Raw genomic sequence first — 24280 nt, forward strand, 5'->3', positions numbered from 1 at the left:
TCAAGAGCTTTTCGCCTTTGAATGGAGAGACCCAGATGGAGGAGTGACGGGGCAACTCAGGTGGACTCGGCTCCCTCAAGGATTCAAAAATTCCCCCACCCTCTTCGATGAAGCTCTCAACCAAGACCTGGCACTATATCGAGAAGCTAACCCCCAGGTAACCTTGGTGCAATATGTTGATGATCTTCTGCTTGCAGCCGAAACAGAAGAAGATTGTCTGAAAGGGACGGAGAGACTTCTGGCAGAATTAGGAACTCTAGGATATCGGGCATCAGCCAAGAAAGCACAAATCTGCAAACGACAGGTAAGCTACCTGGGCTATGTGTTACGAGAAGGGAAGACGTGGCTGTCAGACGCGAGAAAAGAGACTGTTCTCCATATCCCTCCGCCTGAGACTCCTAAGCAAGTCAGAGAATTCCTGGGGTCAGCGGGATTTTGCAGGCTATGGATCCCCGGGTTTGCAGAGATGGCAGCCCCCCTTTACCCTCTCACCAAAGCCGGACCATTCTCTTGGGGAGAGAAAGAACAGAAGGCGTTTAATGCCATTAAGCCAGCATTGATGTCTGCCCCAGCTCTGGGGCTCCCCGATGTGACAAAACCTTTCCACCTGTTTGTGGCAGAGAACAGGGGAATAGCCAAAGGAGTGCTGACTCAGAAGCTCGGGCCATGGAAACATCCCGTAGCATACCTGTCTAAGAAACTAGATCCAGTAGCCGCCAGCTGGCCTGCATGTTTAAAAATAATCGCCGCAGCAGCAGTGCTAGTCAAAGATGCGGACAAATTGACTCTAGGGCAAAATCTAACCGTGACTGCTCCGCACGCGCTAGAAAGCGTAATCTGGCAGCCCCCGCATCAGTGGCTTACAAATGCCCGGATAACCCACTACCAGGCCCTGTTACTCAACTCCGACCGGGTGACATTCTCTCTGCCGACCAGTCTCAATCCAGCCACTTTGCTGCCCGACCCCGATCTTGAACCCCCGGCGCATGACTGTCAGCAAGTATTAGCCGAAGCCCATGGGTGGCATAAAGACTTGACTGACCTGCCTTTACCAGACACTGAAGCCACCTGGTTCACAGATGGAAGCAGCTACCTAGACCAAGGAAAGCGTAAGGCAGGAGCAGCAGTGGTAGATGGAGAAAAAATAGTGTGGGCTCAGCCCCTCCCCGAGGGAACCTCTGCGCAGAAAGCTGAGCTCATTGCTCTTAAGAGAGCGCTAGAACTGGGGGCCGGGAAGAAATTTAACATCTATACAGATAGTAGGTACGCCTTTGTGACGGCACATGTGCATGGAGCCATTTACCAACAAAGAGGACTCCTCACCTCCGAAGGAAGAGAAATAAAAAACAAGCCAGAAATCACGGCACTCTTAGAAGCTCTGCACAAACCAGCCAAAGTAAGTATAATTCATTGCCCCGGTCACCAACACGGGAAGTCCCACATTGCCGTAGGCAATAATATGGCTGATCAGGTTGCCCGAGAAGCGGCCTGAAAGACAGTAGAAATCTTCCTCTCTGAAACCCCGCCTGAGCCAAGCCTGCCACCCTATCAGTATAGCCCAGCAGATCTAGAAATAATCTCCAAAGACCGTACTCATTATTTTGATGAACAGAAGAGAGCCTGGTGCACCCAAGATGAGAAAATCATCCTACCCCAAGCAACTGCCAAAGCCATAATCAAACAGATGCATCAGTGGACACACTTAGGAGCGCACAAACTTACTCAGACTGTCTTAAACTCCGGGTGGTATGTGCCGAACCTGCAGCAGATAGCTGAATCAGTAGTTAAGCCTTGCATTCCTTGTCAAGAAACAAACTCGCCCTGGAAGAAGAAATGGACTAGAAAACGGGCAAGGGGGAACCGGCCTGGACAGTTTTAGGAAATAGACTTTACTGAAATTAAACCAGGAAAATATAAATTTAAGTATCTTCTAGTGTTTGTAGATACCTTTTCAGATGGGTCAAAGCCTTTCCAACAAGGCAGGTAACGGCTGCAGTAGTAACAAAGAAAGTACTAGAAGAAATATTTCCTCGATTCGGGATACCTAAGGTAATAGGATCTGACAACGGACCCGCTTTCATTGCCCGGGTAAGTCAGGGGGTCGCTAAGTATTTGGGGACCGATTGGAAATTACATTGCATGTACAGACCCCAGAGTTCAGGGCAGGTAGAAAGGATGAATCGAACCCTAAAGGAGACCTTAACTAAATTGACCATAGAGACTGGCTCAGACTGGGTGGTGCTCCTTCCCCTGGCCTTGTTCCGAGCTCGGAATACCCCTACTCATCTCAATCTAACCCCCTTTGAAATCTTGTACGGCTTCCCCACCCCGCTTACTTGCCTGCATGACCCCTTCCCCATTACCCAGACTGACAACCGCGATTTATATAATAGGTTGAAAGCTCTCCAGGCAGTCCAAAGGGAAGTGTGGACCCAACTAAAAGCAGTCTACGAGCCCGGCACTTCAGAAGCAGCCCACCCGTTCCAAGTTGGAGACTTTGTGTTTGTAAGGCGCCACCGAGCGCAGACCCTTGAGCCACGGTGGAAAGGACCCTACTTAGTGTTGCTGGCCACCCCAACAGCAGTCAAAGTTGACGGGATTGCCGCCTGGATCCACGCATCTCATGTGAAACCCGTTGTCTCAGCCGAGACAGCTGATGACCATCTCGCGTGGAGAGCCCAATCTACTGAGAATCCTCTCCAGCTTAAAATCACGAGAAGACCCCTAAAGTGACCAGGTGCACATCTGGAGACACCAACGCCGTTTAGCTGACCCACGCACCATTCTCAAAAATTCTATTCCAAGATGACCACGTCAGCTGGACAAAGACAATCCTCAAAAGCTAATACTGCGCCATTCATGTTATATATATTGTGCCTTTCCCCTATTGCACTCAGCGACCCTAACCCCCATATCCCCTATCAGCTCACCTGGGAAATAGAGAACTGGGAAACTCATGAAATATATAACAGCACTTCCCACATGACCCCCTTAGGCATGTGGTTCCCTGACCTGTACTTTAACCTAGACAGAGTAGCAGACTTAGAAAAGAGGGGTAGAAAGGGCAGGAGTCAGCATTCAGGCCCCCTCTTCCCTGCGCCCCCCAGCTCTGTCCTGTTGGAATGGGAGGGGGAGATTGGCGAGAAAAACAGCGCCGAATTTCTGTGAGTCGAAATGGGTTTTATGCGTGCCCAGGGTTTCGAACAGGGCCAGAGAAGCAGCAGTGTGGAGGAGCCGAGTCCCGATACTGTGCATGCTGGAGTTGTGTTACCACCAATGACGGAGAGTGGAAGTGGCAAGGAACTCCCCAGCTCATCACTCTCTCATTTGTTAAACCGTGCACCCGAACCAGGTACAGTCCAGACTGTAATCTGCTCAGGCTCCAGTTCACAGAACAAGGAAAAAAGGACTCCCAATGGCAGTCAGGGTTAACCTGGGGCCTATATCTCTATCAGACCCCCCCTTTTGGAACCCTTATCCGAGTCAAATTAAAAGTTGAGCCAATAGTCGAGATAGCCTTAGGTCCAAACAAATTATTGAAACCCGAAGCACCCAAAACCCCTAGACAGCCCCTTAAGGCCACACAGCCCCGTAAGTCCCTTCCCCAGAGCCTGTTGAGCCCAGCTTGGACACCAGCCCCCGCTTTAGAAAGCCAGCAATCTCGGCTCCTTTGTTTAATCAGAGGCGCTTTCCAAGTTATCAACAATTCCCGTCCCGAGCTAACTCGCTCCTGCTGGTTATGCTATGATGTTGCTCCCCCTTACTATGAAGGTATAGCATTTGTTAATGCTCTCACCCAGTCTTCTGACCCCTCCCAGTGTAGATGGCAGCAGAAAGGACCAAGACTCACTTTATCCTCTGTAAGTGGGCAAGGAACCTGCATTGGGAAAGTTCCTAAAACTTGCACCTCCCTCTGCAACAGGACAGAAATAATAAGCACCACCCCAACTTATTATATTCCCCCATCTAATGGGTGGTGGGCCTGCCAAACCGGAGTCACTGCATGTGTTCATTCCCAGAAGTTAGACGAAACTTCTGACTTTTGTGTTCTAGTACAATCAATACCCCGCCTCATTTACCATCCTTATGACGAAGTCCTGTCCCAACTAGGCCAGTCTTCGCCCCGAGTCAAACAAGAACCTGTGAGTCTGACTAGCTCTCTCTTACTAGGCCTCGGCCTAGGAGCAGCGGGGGCAGCCACAGGAGCATCCTCACTAGTTCTCCAGAACCAGCATTCCCACAGTCTCAGAGAAGCCATAGATGCAGACTTGGAGGAGATAGAAAAATCCATATCCACCCTGCAAGACTCTTTAACTCCTTTGTCAGAAGTAGTCCTACAAAATAGAAGAGGGCTAGCATGTCATTCCTCCAACAAGGCGGACTGTGCGCTGCCCTTAAAGAAGAATGTAGCTTCTACGTAGATCATTCAGGAGTAGTAAAAGACTCCATGGCCAAAGTCAGAGAAGGATTAGCTAAAAGGAAGAGAGAAAGAGAACAAAACCAAGGGTGGTTTGGGTCCTGGTTCAACTCCTCGCCATGGTTCACTACCCTCATCTCTACTCTAGTAGGGCCACCAATAATCTTAATATTAATTCTAACCTTTGGCCCCTGCATCCTAAACCACCTAGTTACCTTTATCAAAGAGCGCATTAGCACCGTGCAAATCATGGTGTTAAGACAGAACTATCAGAGTATTGACCAAACAGATGACCTCTAGTTTCATGATTGAAATAGATACAAGAAGAAGAGGGGAATGTAAGAATGGAAATAGGTGAGCGTAAGAGTAGCCATCTTAAGGGCCTAGAAGCCATTTTACTTAGAAAGAAAAAACTGGAACTGGGTAAGGCTTGAAAAACAAGTTAATCATGAACACCGGGTGGTGGGCAGCTGTGACCCCTGGTTAGCTAACCTTGGTCAGCTAATCATACATACCAAGCTTATCGTGTAGAACCGCCCTGACAATTGAGGAGTGGTGTTATCTTGCTCCTGCCTAACCCCAGGATGTATGACTTGCAAAAATAATGTGTAGCTGTGGAAAATTACTATGAGTTAAGTGCTTTGAAAATGCTATATAAACCCTTGGCTTTGAGTGCTCGGGGTCCTTGTTGAAACCGGCTGCGTTGGGCAGACACTTGGACCCCAGCTAGCTGAAATAATAATAAACCTCTTGCTTGTTGCATCGATCTGCTGTGGCCCTCGCTTTCTCACCAGGGGAAACGCTGACCAGAATAAGGCTGGAAGGTCTTACAGTCTCTCCCTGTGCACTAGGTGAAACCTCAGCCTGGATGGGGGAGTGTTCTTGACTCTGATTGAGAAAATTCTAGATCAGGTTGGAGGAGTGCAGGTAAGGAAGGAGTTCATTAAAATGAGATCAGCAGCGAATGGTGTGGTCATTAGCAAGGAAGAGCAGAGGGAGGAAAGAGAAGTTCACTGAAGTCCTGCTCAGCACAGGGCAGATCCCCTGCCGGCTCCTGAAGCCAGGATCACCTGGTACCCAGTGTCTACTTGAATCTGCACGGCACAGGGACTAAGCCTCTAACATCCAGGATTTGGGGAGTCACAGAGCACTGGATGGGGTGTGAGATTATGTCCTGAGAACTTCCCAAAGCAAAGAAAGGAAATTTTGGGCAGGCTGCTGAAGAGCGTGATCGTACAGCTGCAGTCCTGTCCGGGTCACCCAGGCAACAGGGACTTGCAAGCCCAAATCAGAGCTCTCAGTAGCCCCTCCCTGCTTGTCTGGGGTAGAACAGAGAGGGTGAAGACTTGTGCTTAAGTCTAGAAAACAGAATGAAATAGCAAAGTCACAAAGATACCCCTGAACGAGTACAGAGACAAAATGCAGTAAGTTGAGTGGCGAGAAGGCGTTATTTGAGGCAAAAATACACACCCAAAAAAAGGGGAGCTCAGGCAGCCTCAGAAGGGGGTGCACTTAAGGGCTCGGGATTCTGTACTTAAAAGCTCTCAAGAATGGGGCAAAAGGCTAGGTGGTGGTGGTGGTGGTAGGCTTGACATGTGGTCTCATGACACCTGTCTCCAGTGAGAGACATTATGTCACCATCCCATAGTTTGCCCTTTAGATATTCTGTAAGATAACACAAGGAATTTCTTGGTCCTGTTCTTCTCCAAGATAGTGGTGACCCTCTAGCAGTGGGGACATGCCATTTAGGACTGCCTGGCCCGCCTGAAGATAGGGCTGCTTATTGGCTGGTGGCCATAAAGTATGTTAGGAATCTTACCTCCTAACAAATGGAATTTAGCCGTAAGGGGGAGTCTCTCCTGCTCTTCATTTTCAACATAGGCAGGAAAAATTAATCATGATGCTTGTCCCACGTCCCTGCCCTACCCTGGTCTAATTAGGAATTGTGCAAAATGGAACGCATTCATAGACATGAGGGTGGGGGGAAGTGATTGGTAAAAGGAAAAAAGGGGTGATTTCAGGCAGGGTGACCTTCTCTTAGGGGAAGTGATAGGGGGTCTTATAATGCAGGTCACTGCCTCTTCTTTAAGGGCAGATGGAGAGGGCTCAGGTGACAGATCACCTTATCAGTGATGCTAACCAGAGAATCCCTAACTGACTATGTGTCTAGGGGGTTGAAACTGTAATTGGGTTTAAGTACTAGGTCCTGGTTTGGTGACTTGGCAGAGAAGTGACACCATGTTGGGCCTGTGTATTTCTTTTTAACACACGTAAGTGTAGAATCAAACAAAACTGAAATGGACTGAGAGAGACAGAGAACAGACTGGTGTTTACCACTGGGGAGAGGGGGTGATGGGTGAAATGGGTGAACAGGGAAAAAGGAGAAACTGGACATCTCACACTCTGGGTACTGCCACTCCCTCACCCGCAACCTGCCCCAGGGGCTTGTCACTATGATGGTTAAACATTAGTAGTGACTGGCTGGGTGATTTCAGTGGGGTGTATTTCACCTCAGCAGTGTCAAGCCCCTGACATGCTCCTTTGGGCCCAGCCTTATGAAGACAGTTACTGTATTCTGTCTGTGTTTTCCTGACCGCATGTGGCTATCAACTGTACTGATCCCGAACAGATTGATCTGTTTTTTCAACAATACCCTGGGGCATGATGCTACATAGACTAGTCCATTCAAATACTCCTTTGATGGGGTAGTTCTTGGGATCAGTGTTTTGAGGTCTGTTCTGACCCCAGCAGGCTCTCCCTGCGCGCTATCTCCTGCCTGGGTCCCTCCAGCGAACTGGCCAGCCTGCAGTTCAGCCTGTGTGTCCTGTCCATCTACCATCTCCTCTCAGTTTCCTCTTATCCAGGCAGAGCTTCTGAGCCAAGGCTCTGCTCTGGGGATGGGATCATAGCACTCATCTCTCTGGTGACTCCTCACTCCATGAGCTGAGTTCTTGGAGGGGGCAGCAGCCTCAGTTCTGCGGAGCTCAACTCTGTGGGCATGGAACCACCACCGTAGGAGCCCAGCGGGCAGGGGCATTGGGCCCCGTGTTCTGGGTGCACCAGGCCCAAGGTAGAGCCTCCATTCCACCAGCGGGGGCCAGTGGAAGCAGGGCGCCCCCACCTCTTGGCTGCATTTGTCTGCAGCTAGCACCAGGATGAGATGGGCGGATGAGAAGTGCTGCCACCCTGTGCGTTCTGGGGAGGAGCCCTCTGAATGGGGAACCCTCTCTGTTGGGGGAGCCCTCCAAGTGGGGTGGTGGGGAGCCCTGTGTTCATGGCTGTAAGTGCACAGTCTGAAATGGGGTTTCCATCTCGCTGAGTTGGGAGATGGGAGTGGAGTCTTGGGTCTTGGTTCAAATAACACAGACCCTCACTGTTCTTAACAAATTTTAGTAGATGTCCTTGGATATGTTTCCTTTAGGACCATTTCCAGAGACTTCCTTTTTATTTTTTATATTTTAAAGACAATTTTCACCAGTTTCCCTGCTGGCCATGCCAGAAGCTGCTGCTCCTGCCTTGCATTTGACACGGCTGCTGAGGTGTGGCGGGGACATGGGGCCAACATCATGATTCAATTTTCCTGACTGATGAAAAATGCCGTGGTATAAATAGTAAGAACAGGAGGGACTCCATCTTAAGGCCAAGATTCCATTAAAAAAAAAAAAAAATACCCAGGGGGTTAGGAAGTAAGATTCCTAACATTTTATGGTAATCGGCCAACAGCTGACCCTGTCCTCAGGCAGGACGAGCGGCCCTTACCGTCCCCACTGCGGGAGGGGCACCGCTGTCCTGGACAAGAGCAGGACCAGTAAACTCTGCGTGTTAGGTCGGTCTCGCAGGTCATCCGGAGGACCGCCTGGGTGGTGACGCCATGCCTCTCGCCTCCCTGGACACAGACATCGTGAGACCGCACGTCAGCCGGAGCTCCCCTGGCCCTTTACCCCATTCTTGAAATCCTCAAGAACCCAAATCCTAAGCCTTTAAGAGGACCTCTCCACTCAGGTCACTTGCACTCCCGCCTGAGTGTGAACTATTTTATCTAATTAACTTCCTTGCTGCATAAGCTGATGGAGTATCGTCTTTGAACTCTTGTTCATGATAAAGACAAGACCTCATTGACCTTCACTGTCCTCCGGAGGGTGGAAGCGTCTTTCTCACTTTGCTGTTTCCTTCAGTTTTCTAGACTTAAGCACAAGTCTTCGTCCTCTCCGTCCTACCCCAGAGAAGTAGAGGGCTGCTGAGCGCTCTGAGTGGGCCTGCAAGTTCCCGTCGCCTGGGGGACCGGGACAGGACTGTGGCTGCACGGTCACGCTCTTGAGCAGCCTGCCCGAAAATCTCCTTTCTTTGCCTTTGGGAAGTTCTCAGAACATAGTATCACTCCATCCAGTGCTCTGTGACTCCCCCAAATCCTGGGGCCGTAGCGGCTTAGTTCCCACGCCATGTCAGTGCAAGTGGCACTGGACGCCAGGTGACCCTGCTTCAGGAGTTGGCAGGGGACCTGCCCTGTGCCGAGCAGGAGTTCAATGAGCTTCCCTTCCCTCCCTCTGCTCTTCCTTGCCCTCTGCCGCCTGCATGGCTGCTGCCATTTACTGCTACTGTCTCTCTAATGAATTCCTTCCTTACCCACACTCATTCCGACCTGTTTGTGAATTCTTTCTCATTCAGAGTCAAGAACCCTCTCCTTGCTTGAGGTCTCACCAAGCACCCAGGGAGATCTCCCCAGATCGGACTGCCCAACAACAGTATCAGCTGGAATTCTGTTACATTGGCTGTGTAACAGAAAACCGGAACAAGACGGCTTCCACTGAAGTCTGGAGGTTCAGGTCCCAGGTTGGTGTCACACCTCCACGGTCATCAGGGGTCCAGATCTCTCTCTGTCTCTCTGCTTTATCAAGCTGGGACTAACTCCGTACTGATACCTCATGGCCTCAAAGTGGCTGTTAGGACTCCAGACATCTAATTCATGTTGCACACAGCAGAAACGAGGAAGGGATAAGGAAAAACCCACTCAGGAATCTTTTCAGGAGCCCTGACAAACAGCTTTCCCTTCTATTTCACCGGCCAGAACTTTGCATCTGTTTTCAATAATTTAAAATTAGAAGATTTTATTGTGTAAAACTCCAGCTTTGAAACATAAACAGGGTAAATTGGGGAAGCCACTGACAAGGTGACATCTGAGCAGAGAACGGAAAAAGATGAGGAGGTGACCACCTGGCTGTGGGATGGGGTGGGGGTATTGCTGAGCTGGGAACAGCCAGTTCAAAGGTCCTGAGACAGGAGCAACCCTCATGTTGTTCCAGAACAGCAGGCTCAGTGGTCTTAGAGGTGTGAGGGTGGGTTGAAAGGTCAGGGGAATGGGCAGACCCTACAGTCATGGAGATTCCCAGTTCCCAGGAGGTGAGGAGCAGCTAAGCCAACCTCCGAGCCCGCCAGTCCTGCGCCCAGCCTACAGCAGCCCCTCTCACCCCAGCGCCTAACGTTTGCATGCTTTTTTTTTATCCCAGTAAACTCCTGAGGGCAGAAAGCGCCTCTCAATCTTCCCCTGCACAGAGCACCTAGATATTTGACTCTCAGGCTCTAAGTTCTATACCCTTGTTAACCTTCCACACTGGGCAGGGTGGGCTGTTTGCATTGCGTATGTTCTCTATGGGAACCTTCTGGGCTGCTGCTTCCCAGCGTGCGGCTTAGTGTCAGATTCTGTCATCCTGTCCTGGCCCAGGACGGGGGCTCCTCTGCCTGCCTGGGGAGGGCTGGCTCTGTGTTTTTCTGAGAAGCCACACCCCATGTGAGGTGAGTCTCTGGCTGGGTGAAACAGGTAATCTTGGTTAAGTGCTGCAACGTTTGATCCAGGTGTCCCTCCTGCAAACAGGGTCCTTTGTCCCAGAGGTTCATGGAAACAGGAGCTGACCATCTGCCCCAGGGCCCCCGGCTTCTCAGGTTGCAGCTTAATTGTTTAGGACACCAAAGCGGGGTTTTTTTTTTTTTAATTATTATTCAACTGGGAAGGTGGGTAGAAGATACACAAGATGAATTTTATTTTGGAAAAGAGCTGATAAAATTTGCACATTTGGCAGGCAAAATAACAGTGCAGGGAGACACTTGAAGACCTGTAGTTCTAGATTAATGGAGTTTGCCCTTGTGCCGTGATAAGGGGGAAAAAAACCACTGTGAAATTCCAGGTGGAAGGCACATTCTGATCTGTCTGTAGTTCAACTCAGCAGTATTTATTTAACATCTGCTATTTGTTCATCACTGTGCTAAGTCTCTGGGCGGGTAAGACCTATGCAGCAGCCTCGGGAGAAGGTGCGTCTGCAGTTAGGAGGAGGGCCCCTGCCTGCCAGGCCAGGGGTGTTGACTTGAGAGGTGCAAGAATTCAGGTGAGGGAGGGAGCCCGGCCAGGGTGAGTGGAGACACCTCCACTGAGAGGCAGGATTGAAAGGATAAAGAGGATTAGATCAGCCCCGTCCGCCCCAAGGTCAGATGTGAGGAGGGGAGGCACCAGAAAGAGGGGTTTGGGCTTGAGTCTCCAGCCTGGGAGAGTGGCTCCTGCGCTGGCCCCATCACAGGTCCCTTAGATTCGGTGGGAACAAAGGAGGGTCCACCCCTTCCACTCCCAGACCTCTTTCCCCTGTTCCTCCTCATCTCTGCCAGAGCAGAAATGGCACTGCCACCTGGTCCCCTGCAGCGCCTGCTGTGACCATGTGACTGCTGAGGCTGGGGGGCGTCCGCGTTTGTTCAGCCCCACTCTGCTATGTTCTCTCTGCCCCTGGTGGCCCGTCACCCCCTCCGCCGAGTCTTCCTTCCCCTGCCCGCTCTCCTCAGTCGTGAATGTGATCACGGAAGTCCTGTGCTTAAAGCTCCTGGTGACTCTCCACTGCCCACAGGACAGGGTCTAATGTCATGCCCCTTATAACCTGGCCCCCGCCTCCTTTTTCAGGCTGTGTTCTGGGGTCTGAGTGATCCTTTTGGGAAAGCAGAAGTGTTTACAGTGAAGTGTGCTAGTTGGTGGTGCCAACAAGATTGGCTGCTCACAAGCACCTGGGGTGTGTGGCACCAGCGTGCTGTCCTTGCTAACCACACAGCCACAGCGCAGAGGTGTTTATAGCGGTCCCCTGTCACCAAGGAAAAGTCAGGATGCGGGTAGTGACTCATTTTAAAAGGCAGCAGGAAGGCAAGTGACACTCCGGGGAGGATTTCCACTGAAAATGGCAAAAGGTTTTCAGCATCTCAAGCTTCAGGCGTGTGGAAAAATCCACAGATGAAGTCCAGGAACGGAGATGTGAGGCCAGCAGGCCCAGCGCTCCTGACCGTGAGTCGGGAAGCAGAAGGCGCAGGGAAGCAGGTGGCCCCCAGGGATCACCGGAGCCGCAGACCCAGGCCCTCCCCGCTTGCCCCGTGTGGGGTGGGGCCCGGCCTCGGCCTCACCCACGGTTCTCCTGTCAGGGCACCGATTTGAAGGGTGTTTTGTGGAAATGGGGGCAGGGTCTTTTTTGAGTAAGTCAGGTAAGAAGCCAACCGGACATATTTTGGGGTTGGCTTGCCCTGCACATGTTTGAAAAGTGGGAGCGAACAAGGGGTCGGACTCCCAGAGAGAACGGCGCAGAATGACGATGGGGCTCCGGGGGCCCCACGAGCCCGTGGCTCGGGGGGAGGAAGCGTGGTGGGCTGTGGTGGCTGCCTGCCCTCAGCACAGCGCTGGCGCCCAGGGTTCTAACCGGGGCGGGAGGGTCATCGTGGGCACCCCATGAAGGGGCAGACTCCTGGGCGGCCGGAGGCAGTAGCGGGGGACAGGGTGGCCGTTCTGCCGGCTGACTGATGCAGTCTGTGGTGTGGACCCCGCCGCCCCTGCGGTGCTGCCAGGACTGGGTGGCCGGGCTGTCCTCCCGTGGCGGCGAGGCCACCTGCTGAGCAGAGCAGGAGGCTGCCGGACTTGGGGTTCTGCTGTCGTGCGCTCCGAGGACCCCCGGGCGTGCAGCGGGCATCCTCGGCGGTCCAGGGGGGCACAGAGCTGCAGGGAACTCTGACGCCTCTCTGACAACGCAGGCTGTGTGGCCTGGGAAACGCTTCTGACCCCCAGGGCTCTGCACACGCCCCGGGGCAGCTATGGAAGAAGGGCTGAAGTTATTCCAAGAAAACAGTCAAGTTTGGTAATAAGAGGAAGTGGCCTCCCCCCCGGGCCTCCGGGCTGGGTTCCTGGGAGTGCACCTGTCAGGAGGAAACCGTACACAGCCTGGGGACGTGACCGCACGCTGGGCTCCCGGGCCTGCTGGCCAGGGGTCCGGGCAGCGCTGGGCCCAGGCTGGGCTGCGGGCAGCTTCCCAGTGCCGGAGGCAGAGGGAGCCGAGCGGAGCCAGTGGGCTGGAGGGTGTAGATAAACGAGAGCAAACAGACCCGGCGGCGCACAGCCTGCCCGAGGGCCTGGTCCGCTGCGGGCCTGGGCTGGGCTGGCAGCCTCTCCGCCCGGGCTCGGGTGCAGAGGGGCCCTTGCCGGAGCGGAGGTGTGACCGGACGCGGCGATGGAGGGAGCTGGGGCCGAGACAGCCCGGGTCCCCGGGCAGCCCTTGCTCACGACTCTGGGTGACCCACAGGGGACCCTGCGGTCCGGGCACAGGCGGTGGTCCTTCAGGAGGAGCCCTCGGGCCAGGGGCCCCACCGGGCCCGAGGAGGGAGAATCTTCACGGGAGGTTCCGAGTGGAGCTCAGCACGTCGGTGCCAGCCAGGTCGGTGCCGTTGCAGGAGGGCCGCAGAGCTCCAGACGGAGCGCCCGTCTCCCGGACGAGGGGTCAGGGTGGCCCTGGGGTGGGGACTGAGAGCACAAATGCAGCACCCAGCTGGGAGTCCCGGGGAATTCTCCAGATGGTAGGTCCACAGTAGGTGAACCTGAGTTCTGCTGCTTCTTATTTTCAGGCTGTTTTGAAAGCCTCCGTGGTCCAAAAGTTTTCCAAAACCAGATCAGACAAAAATGGAACTTTCCCTTCCTTTTATTTTTTAAAAAATGTGTGCCTTATTTTGTTAATGTGCACATTTTGACTTAGTAAACATTTTGAAAATGTTGCTGCAAAACAAACCTGCTTTCCTAAGCAAATTAACCCAAAGATCAGGAGAGTTCGTTAACCTGAGGTCAGGTCATGTTTAAAAGCAGGCCAGTGCAACATTTTGTAACAGTGGCGCCGTTTGGTAGCATTTCTGTGTGGGACTGGTGGGGTGTTTTCATTGACATACGTAGTTGGAAAAAAATACCAGTTAGACACAAAGGAGGGTTTAATTTTATTTCTTATGGTAGTAATTGTTTAAAAAGTCACCAAATCTAAAGAAAATTTTGTGAAAAGATATTTTTGAAGTGTACTATGCACATAATTTATGTATGTTGGAGATTTATGAATGTTCACATATGCCATGCATGGTCAACTTTTATATTTTTAGGGAAGTGTCTAACAGCAAGATATTAAGTTGTGGGTTTTTTTTTAAATGCTGGAGAGTATATAAAATGTTTATATTGCCACTTTTACAAAGTCCAGCTTGTCTAAGGTATTTGAATGTGAAATATTCTAATGATTTTTAATGGTCAGTAGTAATCTGTGTGACTAAGAGGGCACCTGACCCTGGCCAGGAGCCCCTGGGAAAGGAGGGGTGGGGTGGAGGTCAGGGTGCAGGCTGTGGAGGTGTGGTCTGAAGGGTCTGGGCGGCTCTGCGCTCTGCTGTTCCCGGGCTCTGGGACCTGCAGGTGAGTCTGGGACTCCTTGAGCTTAAAGATTCCTCATCACAAACTGGGATGAGAAGTCCTGCCTCGGGATTGTGAAAGCACTTGTGGAGTCCCAAATAAATGCAAAATGGCATTATTTCTGCCAGCATTGTGATTTGCAATAGAATTCCCAGCTCAGAGATGCATTTGGTGCTCCCTGAATGTCTGGTGGAACTGTGTCTGCCAATTAATGTGTCTGAGCAGAGTTGCAACTATTTTTGTCTAAAGCTTTGATCAGGTTGTATGTAGTATTATACACCTTTACTTTTTTACCTAATATTTTGTGGACATATATACACACACATGTGTACATGTATGTGTACATATTTACCCTATACTTATGTATGACGTGTATATATATGATACAGATGTTTGTGCGTATATAATTGCAGTTCCACTTTTAAACTTAGTAGTATTTTTAGAAGGAATTTTAATTAGCCTCAAATGGGGGAGATTTGTAATGGCTGGTTTATGATGAGAAAAAACAAGCTAAAAGTCAGTTACAGTTTAGTGCTTGTTCACTGTTACAGTGTATGACTCAAAGTCTGTTACAGCTCGAAGTCTGGGTGTCCTTGAGAGAGCCTGGTGCTCGCTGTGTGGGCGTGACCTTGCTCTCGTCCCTTCATTTTCTCGTTATCACCCTTGAACAGAGCTGAGAGCAAGAGGTCAGGTGATTTGCCGATGGAAGTATGATTTAATATACTGGGTGAAAAAGAGTTTGGGGAATATCTCAGTATCGGAGAGCTGCCGACTTACAGTGAGCGGAAAGGCAGCTCTCGGGTGGTGCGTCATTCCCAAGGCTGCAGACGGCTGCTGAGACTAAAACATGCTGCAGTTGCATTTGTGGCGCGTGAATTTGTGTGCTTGCGTTTTACTTCCCTCACACAATGCAGAGTACCTTCTGTACAATTCAGAACGATACGCTCCTTCTGTGTTTTGGACTGGTAGAGGGGGAAAAGAATGTCTTTTTTTAAGGTGTAATTGGTAAGCGCAGAGTCTGCCGAGGGCCTCCCCACAAAGCCAGCCAGAGTGGAAGGCAGGGGCCCCAGTGCCCTGGCCCGGGTGTTCTCGGGGCCAGGGCCTCCACGGACCGCTGGCTGCCTCCTTGGCCTGCAGGCTGCCCTTGGGCCCAGGACAGTGGACGGAAAGGAGGAGCTGCCTGCCACTCAGGACCCCTTCTGAGACTGTCCCCAGTGTGCGAGGGAGAGGGAACAGGATGGGGTGGGGGGACTGGTGCCCACCAGAGTGTGTAGAGAAGTCCCCTTTCCTCCCAGGAGCAGTTGCTCAGGCCTACTTCCCCGCGACCCTGCTCATGCTTTGGCCAACCCTGGCTGCTCTTTCTGTCTCTGTATAGCATCCTGGACATCGTATCAGTTGACAGCGATGAAGCTATTGAATGAGTGAACAAATAAATACCCTGGAGCGGTTTCTGTGGTAGACACACAGGGCTGCTGACTCACTTGGGCTAAGTTGTGGACTTACCGTTTTAGAAATCAAGACATAGAATTTCGTGTTGGATGAAGGGCGGTCAGGCCAAGTTTTATTTTTGCCTGGGTGAGGTCAGGATGACTCAGTGGGCACAGGTATGTTATACCCTTTGCTGACATAAAGGGGGAAGAATAGATGAAGCGGGGTGAGCTAGTCACTCAGGGAAGTCCCTGCTTGTTGCCATGGAGTCGTCCTTTTCAGCAGCACCACAATTTCTTGTACTTTTCTAGAGAACTTACCCCTGTATTTCTTTAATTTAGTTTTCCCTAAAATAAGTATCTGCTGGATCCCAATAACAATGTATACAACTGTGGATTTCCCCCTCGAGACAAACAGCACATACTGTATACTCTTATTTTTCTGCAGCGGTTGGGAATTAATATCCCTATGGTCTTCCTGCTGTATCATCACCTTTAAAATTTAGTTTAGTGAATATCCAGAATCTCATATAGATACAAAAAGGAAAAAAAGCGTTTTCCTTGTGATGAGAACTCTTAGAATTCATTCTCTTAGTAACTTAGTACATATGATACAGCAGCATTAACATCGTGTTGCACAAGACACCCCTAGAACTGATTTATCTTGTAACAGGAGGTCTGTACCTTTGACCACCTTCCTCCAATTCCCCCTGCCCCTGCCACCTGCCTTAGTGCAACAAGTCTGATCTCTTTTTCTGTAAGCTTAGTTTTTTCTTTTTGTTTTAGATACCACATTAACAGTGAGATCCTACAGTATTTGTCTGACTTATTTCACTTAGCATAATGCCCTCAAGGGTTCATCCATGTTACCACAAATGGCAGGAATTTCTTCTTTATGGCTGAATAGTAGTACTCCATTGTATATATGTGCGTGTGTGCTTGTGTATCTTCTATATTTTCTTTATTCATTCATCCATAGATGGACACTTAGGTTGTTTCCATGTCTCAGCTTTCGTAAGTAAATTGGGCACGGCTATGAACATGAGGGTGCATGTATCTCTTTGGCATAGTGTCTTCATTTCCTTCAGATAATACCCAAAAGTGGAATTGCTGAGTCAAAAGGTATTTATATGTCTAATTTTTTGAGGGACCTCCATCCTGCTTCCCACAGTGGCTGCACCAGTTTCCATCCCCACTGAGGGTGCACAGGGCGCCCTTTTCTCCACGTCCTCACCAGCATTTATCTCTGGTCTTTTTGACGGTCGCCATTCTAACAGGCATGAGGTTATCTCTCATTGTGGTTTTGATTTGCATTTTCCTGAAGACTAGTGATGTTAAACATCTTTTCATATACCTATTGGCCGTGTATAAGTCTTCTTCGGAAAAATGTCTATTCAGGTTCCCTGCCTATTTTTTAATTGGATTATTTATTTTTTGCTATTGAGTTGTATGAATTCTGTATATATATTAGGTACATGGTTTGCAAACATTTTTTCCCATTCTGTAGGTTTTTTCACTTTGTTGATGGTGTCCTTTGCTGTGCCGAAGCTTTTTAGTTTTAGTCTTACTTGCTTATTTTTGTTTTTGTTGCTTGTGTTTTAGGTGTCATATCCAAAAAACCATTACATAGTCCCATGTAAAAGAGCTTTTTTCCTATTTTTTCTTCTAGGAGTTTTATGATTTCCAGTCTTACACTTAAGTCTTTAAACATGAGAGTTAATTTTTATGAGTGTTGTAAGATAGGGGTCTGGCTTCTGTTCTTTTGCATGTGAATATCCAGTTTCCCCAGCTCCATTTATCGAAAAGACTCCCTTTTCTCCATTGAGTACGGTTGGCTCCTTTGTCAAATATTAGTTGACTGTATATTGTTAATAGTATTTAAAAGGTCTATCAACCACTGGCATTTCTTTTTCTGAGGATTATTTTAAGTAGCAAGTTCCTATCATGCATTTATAGAGTAGCATAAATTATAAACATTAGGTCTATACCTAAGTCAAAGGAGTGTATTTGTTTCATGTATAACTGGTCATACCTGTAATTCTAGACAGAAACCATTATGTTCATTAGCCGTCATAGTATAACTTTTGTATGATAAAATACTAAATGAATTATTTCATCAAATCCAACAACCATATGCAGTTTTATCAATAATAGTAGGAAACAAAAATAATTCCAAGTTCACTGACTTCTTCCAGTTAATAAAAATGCCTGAATTAACTTAATGTCATTGGTGTGACATTTCTTGTAACCTGTGATAATATTGCACATATTTAAAGCAGGTCAGTTACATCATGATCTTATCATAATCTTGGGAGATAAGGGAATCATGACTTGTGATTCTGACTTAGACTGTTTCATCTAAATGTAAAAAATGCCCCAAGGGATTGACAGGTGCTTCATAGGGACAGGTCTGTTCCTTAAAGTGCCTTTGTTTGGGAGAGGCTTGAAATGCAGTGTTATCAGAGACTCCTCTGAAGCAGACAGAAGCGCTGTTGACTGATAAAAGTTGGATGGCGTAATTGCTGCCGTGGACGTGAGTCAGAAGAACAAAATTCTCTGCAGTGTCAAGAGTGCAGCCATGTGCCGCGCGGCTGTGCGCGCGGTTCCTGAGATGACGGTGTGAAGTGCTCCCGGAGCCGCCCCGCAGCGCGGTCACTGCATGTGATTTTGCTGGATGTAGAAAACAGCCCATTGTAAGCGTGTGTTGAGGTTTGTTGGCCTTCCTCACTTTTTTCTCCTGGGACACACGCTGTGTCCAGTTTTCAGTAGGGGTCAGTAGCTTCCTTGCTGCGCTCAAGAGTAGGAAGCAGGTGACCCACGGTCTTGGGTATGGGCTTCCCCAGAAAGTGCGGTCGGCCCCAGGCTGGGGAGGCCCTGGGGCAGAGGCCGGGTGTCTCAGGCACAGCCCCGGCTGGGCTCACCCTGTCAGTGCTTGAAGAAACACCTGAGCCTTGGCTGGTTTGTTTCTTCAGTAGATAAGATTGAAATAATTATCCCTGGGTGCTCTTTTGGGGACCTTTGTGAGACAGTAACTGTGTTAAAGGACAGTGTGAGGGGGGTTGGGATGGGCTTTGGGGAATATGCACACTAGTTTTAATGATTAGGTTTCCTGATCAGTGAGGGAAAATAGTAAGTTTCGTGCCTACCTCCCTGGGCAGCTTTTGAAGATCAAATGAGGTGTTTGCCTTCATTCGTTTGTTTTCAGACTTCCATGATGCCAGCCTTTTAAGTCCCCATAGCTTTCAGGCCTGCCTGCAAACCTGTAGGGTGGGCGCTGTGGTTCCCCAGTTGGCACCCAGGGAAGCTGCGGCTGCGACCTGCTCACGCAGGCTGGAACCTCTACCCGCAACTGTCAGACGTGCCCTCCGGAGATTCGTGACAGCCGGAAAGACACATACGTAAGCAAACGTGAAGATGTTTTTAGTGTACTAAGCCACGTGCAGTGTGCCGTCCCTGTACCATGTTGGCCTCTTTACCCCGAGGATTAATGTTACTGTGGCATATATTACTATGGTTTAACAAAACATCTTCCTAGCCTTTGATAAACTGAAAAACCACAATTGTTCTCTGGTATAAGAAATACTTTTTTTTTAACTGAAATTTAAAAAATTAGAAAATATATGTAGATAGTAAAAAAACAAATCAGAATTTCCAAGTGCCCATAGATAACCTTGACTTTATGTATTGATACCTAAGCATATGTCCACACACAGGCTTAACATGGGGACCCTGATTCTTTCTCTGGGGGTTTCCTGAGCCAAGCAGCCCTTGACCTTCCCTCCCATGTGAATCTCTGATACCCAGAAAACTGACTACTCATGTGCGGTACGTGCAGGAGGAGGCACATGACCCCAGGAACTTCGCCTCTCTGCTTCTGGCCTGCCTCCTCGCCCAGGTGTGTCTGCGGGCAGGAATATGGAGGGACAGTGAGTGCCAGCAGTCTGCTGTAGTTCTGAAGTGCCAGAGGCAGTCAGAGTGACAGAGACTAAGGGACGAAGTCCAGGCTCATGCCCAGGCAGCTGGCTCAGTGGTCCCACTCACTTACCTGGACATTGGCAGGTGTTTTGTTGTGCGGTAGGTGAGAGAAGGCTGTTTCTCTGTGTTTTCTTTGTTTTGCTTTTCTGCACTGTAGTTTCTCCCTGTAACTAAGATGGCTAAAAAGGAAAGGTAACCTTAAAAAGTTTTAAGTCAATGTAAAAACTTTGAGAGTTGTTTTAAAGAAATAGAGAGTCTGCTGGACTTTTGAGCTTGATTTAAATCCTAGTTCAGGTTTTTAAATCGAGTTGTGACTTTGGACAGACCTCCAGGAGGTTTTGTTTTAGCTGTAAAATGGTGATAAGAATACACCTACTTACAGAATTATCTTGAGCATTAAGGATATAAAATTCCATCCTCATAAAATAACACTGAGAATCCTTAACTATTTGCTGTTTTTGGGTCTGTGTGCATAGGAAAAAATCAGGCCTTTTGTATTCTGAATTCCATGAAAGTTCAGGTGTATCGAATTGTGCAGGGTGAGGTTATATATATTCTGGAGAGGTTGCATACATGTACAACATTTTTGCCTTGTAAGTTGTTAAAGGTGACACACACCCTTCAAAGTGAAAGAAGTCTCAAGGAAAAGTGGCTAGTGGTGCCTTTCGGAAGGGTGGTGGGGTCCCAGGTGTGGGTAAGAGACCTCAGCAGTGGTGAGGGGCTCTTTGACTTGTGATCACAGCCACTTCCTACCAGGCATGCCGTTCCTGGGTTCCCAGGGTCAGTCTGGATTTGAAGGTTTTCATCAACACACCCCATTTCCAATGTCTTCATGCCAGGCTGACTTCTGAGTGCCTCGTTTCCCTGCCTGGCTCCGTCTTGTTGAATCAGCAGTTTATATTCCTTTATGCATCTTTTCTTTTAACAGCCCTGGTTCACTCTAAATTCCACGTGACCTGGGTGCCTGGCAATGTAGCAAAGCACTGGAATTCATTCTTGGATCCTTCTGTGCAACTCCCCTCTTCTCCTGGGTCTGTGGTCTCTCTGCTCCTACTGCCTGCCATCCCAATAGTTCACATTAAAGATTCAGAAGCTAGTAGAAGTTCTTCCCCAACCTGGGGTTGGGCCTGCAGAAGAAGTACCAGATGCTTGTGCTCAAGGAGTGTATAATTTAGTGGAAATTAGGCCTCACTAGAGCTTCCACAAGGTTTTCCTTGGACACGTGGTTTCTACCCTGGGCTGACTCTCCACCACATCCATGATTGCTCAGTGAGCCCTTAAACCTAAACATGAGCTCATTAGGAGAGTTTTTTACCCCAGAGAGAGTCTTGATTGAGGAATAGAATTAAAAGCACACACACACACACCCCATGCGCATAACTCACCCTGAACACTCAGCAGCTGGGACGAGGTTGCCCTGACCGACAGGTGCGCCAGTGGTTCATAAAGTTGTGTTGTTTGCCGAGCTTTGTTTTTCGTAACTGCTTGACCTTAGAAACCTGCTTGTCTAGAAAGGGGACCTTTGAGTATTGTTTGCTGCAAACACACAGCTTCTAACGCTTCTGGAAACCCTTTTGGCAGGAGCGTAGAATCCGAACTCCAGGGTTGAGAGCCGCATTGTGGCCTGTGTTCGGTGAATTGTGGATGGACGTGGGACCAAGCAAAATCAGCTGGGCAGTGAATGATTGGGGATTTGTTTTTCCAAAAGACTAGGTGACTGAGGGTTACGTCTTAGTAAAAGGAGGCAATTTCTGCTTACTAAGATACTCTTAAAAGTGGATGTTCATGTGTATCTTAGTTTTTCCTTCACCTGTTGATGTCTGGGCTCAGTCGGAGCTGGGAGGAGCCCTTGGGACAGCCTGCATTTGCCGGGTCACCAGTCCTTACCACATTCTGTGTCCCTTTCACTCAGGTGTTTCAGCACCAGTGGCACTGTTTTCCATCTTCTCAGAGCCAGGCAAGCTGGGATATGCTAGCACATACTTAGTTTTAAGGATAAAAAAGCATTACTTCTCCTTTCAGGACCTCTCCAAGCTGTCTCTACCTGCTCGTGCCCAGGAGCCAGCAATGAAGCAGAGCTTCGCCTTCGACAACGCTGGCTACGAGGACGGGCTGCCCGGGGTGCACCCTTCCCAGATGGCCATCGGCACCACCCGCGTTTTGGGCATGACATGCCAGTCCTGTGTGAAGTCCATCGAGGGCCGGATTTCCAGGTTGAAAGGCATTGTGAGCATCCGGGTTTCCCTGGAACAGGGCAGCGCCACTGTGAAATATGTGCCGTCGGTCGTGAGCCTCTCGCAGGTGTGCCGTCAAATTGAGGACATGGGCTTCAAGGCCAGTGTCGTGGAAGGAAGGGCTGCCTCCTGGCCCTTGAGGTCCTCACCCGCCCCGGAGGCCGTGGTCAAGCTTCGGGTGGAGGGCATGACCTGCCAGTCCTGCGCCAGCTCCATAGAAGGAGAGCTCGGGAGACTGCAGGGAGTCAGCAGGGTCAGAGTGTCGCTCGGCAGCCGGGAGGCGGTCGTCACCTACCAGCCTGGTCTCATTCAGCCCCGAGACCTCAGGGACCGCGTGAATGACATGGGCTTCGAAGCTGCCATCAAGACCAAGGTGGCTCCCCTGAGCCTGGGGCCCATTGATGTTGGGCGGCTGCAAAGCGCCAACCCAGAGACACCCCCGGCCCCCACCAACCAGAATCTCAGTAACCCCGAGACTCTGGGCCACCGAGGCAGCCGTGTGGTCACCCTGAACCTGAGCATAGATGGAATGCACTGTAAGTCTTGTGTCCTGAATATTGAAGAGAATATAGGCCAACTCCCAGGGGTTCAAAATATCCAAGTGTCCTTGGAGAACAGAACGGCCCAAGTTCAGTATGACCCCGCCCGGATCTCCCCAGCGGCCCTGCAGAGGGCTGTGGAGGCTCTTCCCCCTGGGAACTTCAAGGTCTTTCTTCCTGACGGAGCCGACGGGAGTGGGGCAGATGACCCGCCTCCTGCGTGTCGCTGGGGCCCGACCCCAGGCAGCCAGGCACAAGGCGTGAGCTGCTCCGTGGGCCTTGCCATCGGCGGCATGACCGGCACGTCCTGTGTCCAGGCCATCGAGGGCCTCGTCGCCCAAAGGGAAGGGGTGCAGCGGATATCAGTGTCCTTGTCTGAAGGGACCGAAACGGTTCTCTATGACCCCTCTGCGATCACCCCAGAAGAGCTGCGAGGTGCTGTGGACAACATGGGGTTTGAAGCTTCTGTCATTTCTGGTATGTGGTTGGTACATTTAAGGTGCCCCTGGGGTTGTCCCCTCCTCTCTGTGTCTCCGGCATGGCACCTGCATGGTCGGACAGATGAGCCACATGCGCTGCCTCACGCGTCGGCCGCGGCGACAGAATTCATCAGCTTTCCCTGTGGTGTTTGTCAGGATAGGGAGACGGAATTCCCATGCGCTTCTGTTTGCCTCTCATGTAGCAGCTGAATATGTGACTTAGATTTTTAGCTTCTTTGCTGAACAAAACTCTGATTCTGTGATCTCGTTTAAAAGGAGTAATACTGTGGGGACATGAGGCCCTTCTCTCTTCAAAGGAGCCACCACCAGTTTCTTTGAGGTTTATCTGCTAAACAAAACTAAATGAAAAGAGCAGAACCTTAGTCTCACCACCTGGAGGCCATTCTGTTCAAAGTGGGAATAGAGGAGAGGTTTAGCGGTGATACCCTTGCCACCTCCACGAAGCAGGTGCCCACATGCCCTGCTCTCGCCTCACTAGACACAGTCCCCAGGCTGTGGCCATTCCTGCCGCCGTGGACCTGCCGGCCAGTGGCCGCGTCTTTCATCGCCCTTACACAGAAGCCCTACCCCTGCAGCAGCGTCTCAGGGCCTCCCGCATGGCCACACGACCCAGGGCTGTGAGCTCTAGTTGCAGTGAGGAGGGCGGCCTGGCCGGGGCACTGGAGCCACCCAGGGGCTCGCGAAAGGCTCTGGAAGGTGCGTAGGCAGCAGTGTGCTGGGCAGCCGTGGGGGGCCATGGGGTGGCCTGGGCATGAGGACCCGACTGGCTGCCAAGCAGGCCAGACAGACCGCGGGCCACCTGGATGGCCTGGCATGGCGAGCTGAGTTTGGACTGTGGGTAGAAGCAAGGAGCCTGGAGGAGGCACAGATGCGACGGCATTTTAGAATCCAGTCAGGGTGCAGCGTGGGTTGAGGCCCTGAGATCCCCGAAGGCTGGGTGGAAAAGGGTGAGCAGGGGATGGATCTCAAGGACACTCTGGAAGCCAGAGCCACCAGGCTTGGTGAGAGGGGACGTGCGGGGTGCGCTGTGGAGCAAAGGGGGGCCTGGGGCGAGCCCCAGCTGGGATGGATCCTGGGACAGCTGCGCATATGAGTCCTGAGTTTGGGGGTGGGGGGGCTGGGAATGCACATTTATTTAGCAGTGGGGAGGGCCCCCGGGTGGCCCTGGTATGGAAGAGCGGGAGCAGGGTCCGTGGACCAGGGATGGGAGGGGTGGAGTCCTAGACGTAAAGGGAGCTGTTTCCAGGAGGGAGTGGGGGGCTGCGGCAGCCACAGTGTAACCGGGAGGAGTTGAGATGCCTGGGCAGGAGCTGCTCCAGCGCCCAGGGGAGGTGGGGGTGGCTGGTGAGGAGCCCAGGGGGCAGGATGGAGGGCACGATCATAGGTGGGGATGGTTGGAGAGAGGCTGAAGGTAAGGAGGTCATGGGGACATCGTGAGGGATGGCTTTGGGGCTGTTGAGATCCCAA

General features: G+C 50.6%; 1 protein-coding gene across 8 annotated transcripts in view; it reads left to right on the top strand.

Annotated features, from left to right (window-relative positions):
• The window catches only part of ATP7B (ATPase copper transporting beta), a 74024-nt gene that overhangs the window by 10272 nt on the left and 39472 nt on the right, over positions 1–24280 (top strand). For 2 of the 8 annotated variants that reach the window (XM_073229997.1, XM_073230001.1), the window contains exons 1-2: positions 12151–13137; positions 21563–22790. In XM_073229997.1, the coding sequence (XP_073086098.1) occupies positions 12934–13137; positions 21563–22790 (1432 nt within the window). In that variant the 5' untranslated portion in view covers positions 12151–12933. Of the gene's footprint in view, positions 1–12150; positions 13138–18198; positions 18964–21562; positions 22791–24280 lie in introns of those variants that run through there. The other 6 variants (XM_073230005.1, XM_037011711.2, XM_073230003.1 and 3 more) reach the window with 5 other exon arrangements.

The sequence above is a fragment of the Manis javanica genome, chromosome 1 (genome assembly GCF_040802235.1).
Source record: "Manis javanica isolate MJ-LG chromosome 1, MJ_LKY, whole genome shotgun sequence".
NCBI lineage: Eukaryota > Metazoa > Chordata > Mammalia > Pholidota > Manidae > Manis > Manis javanica.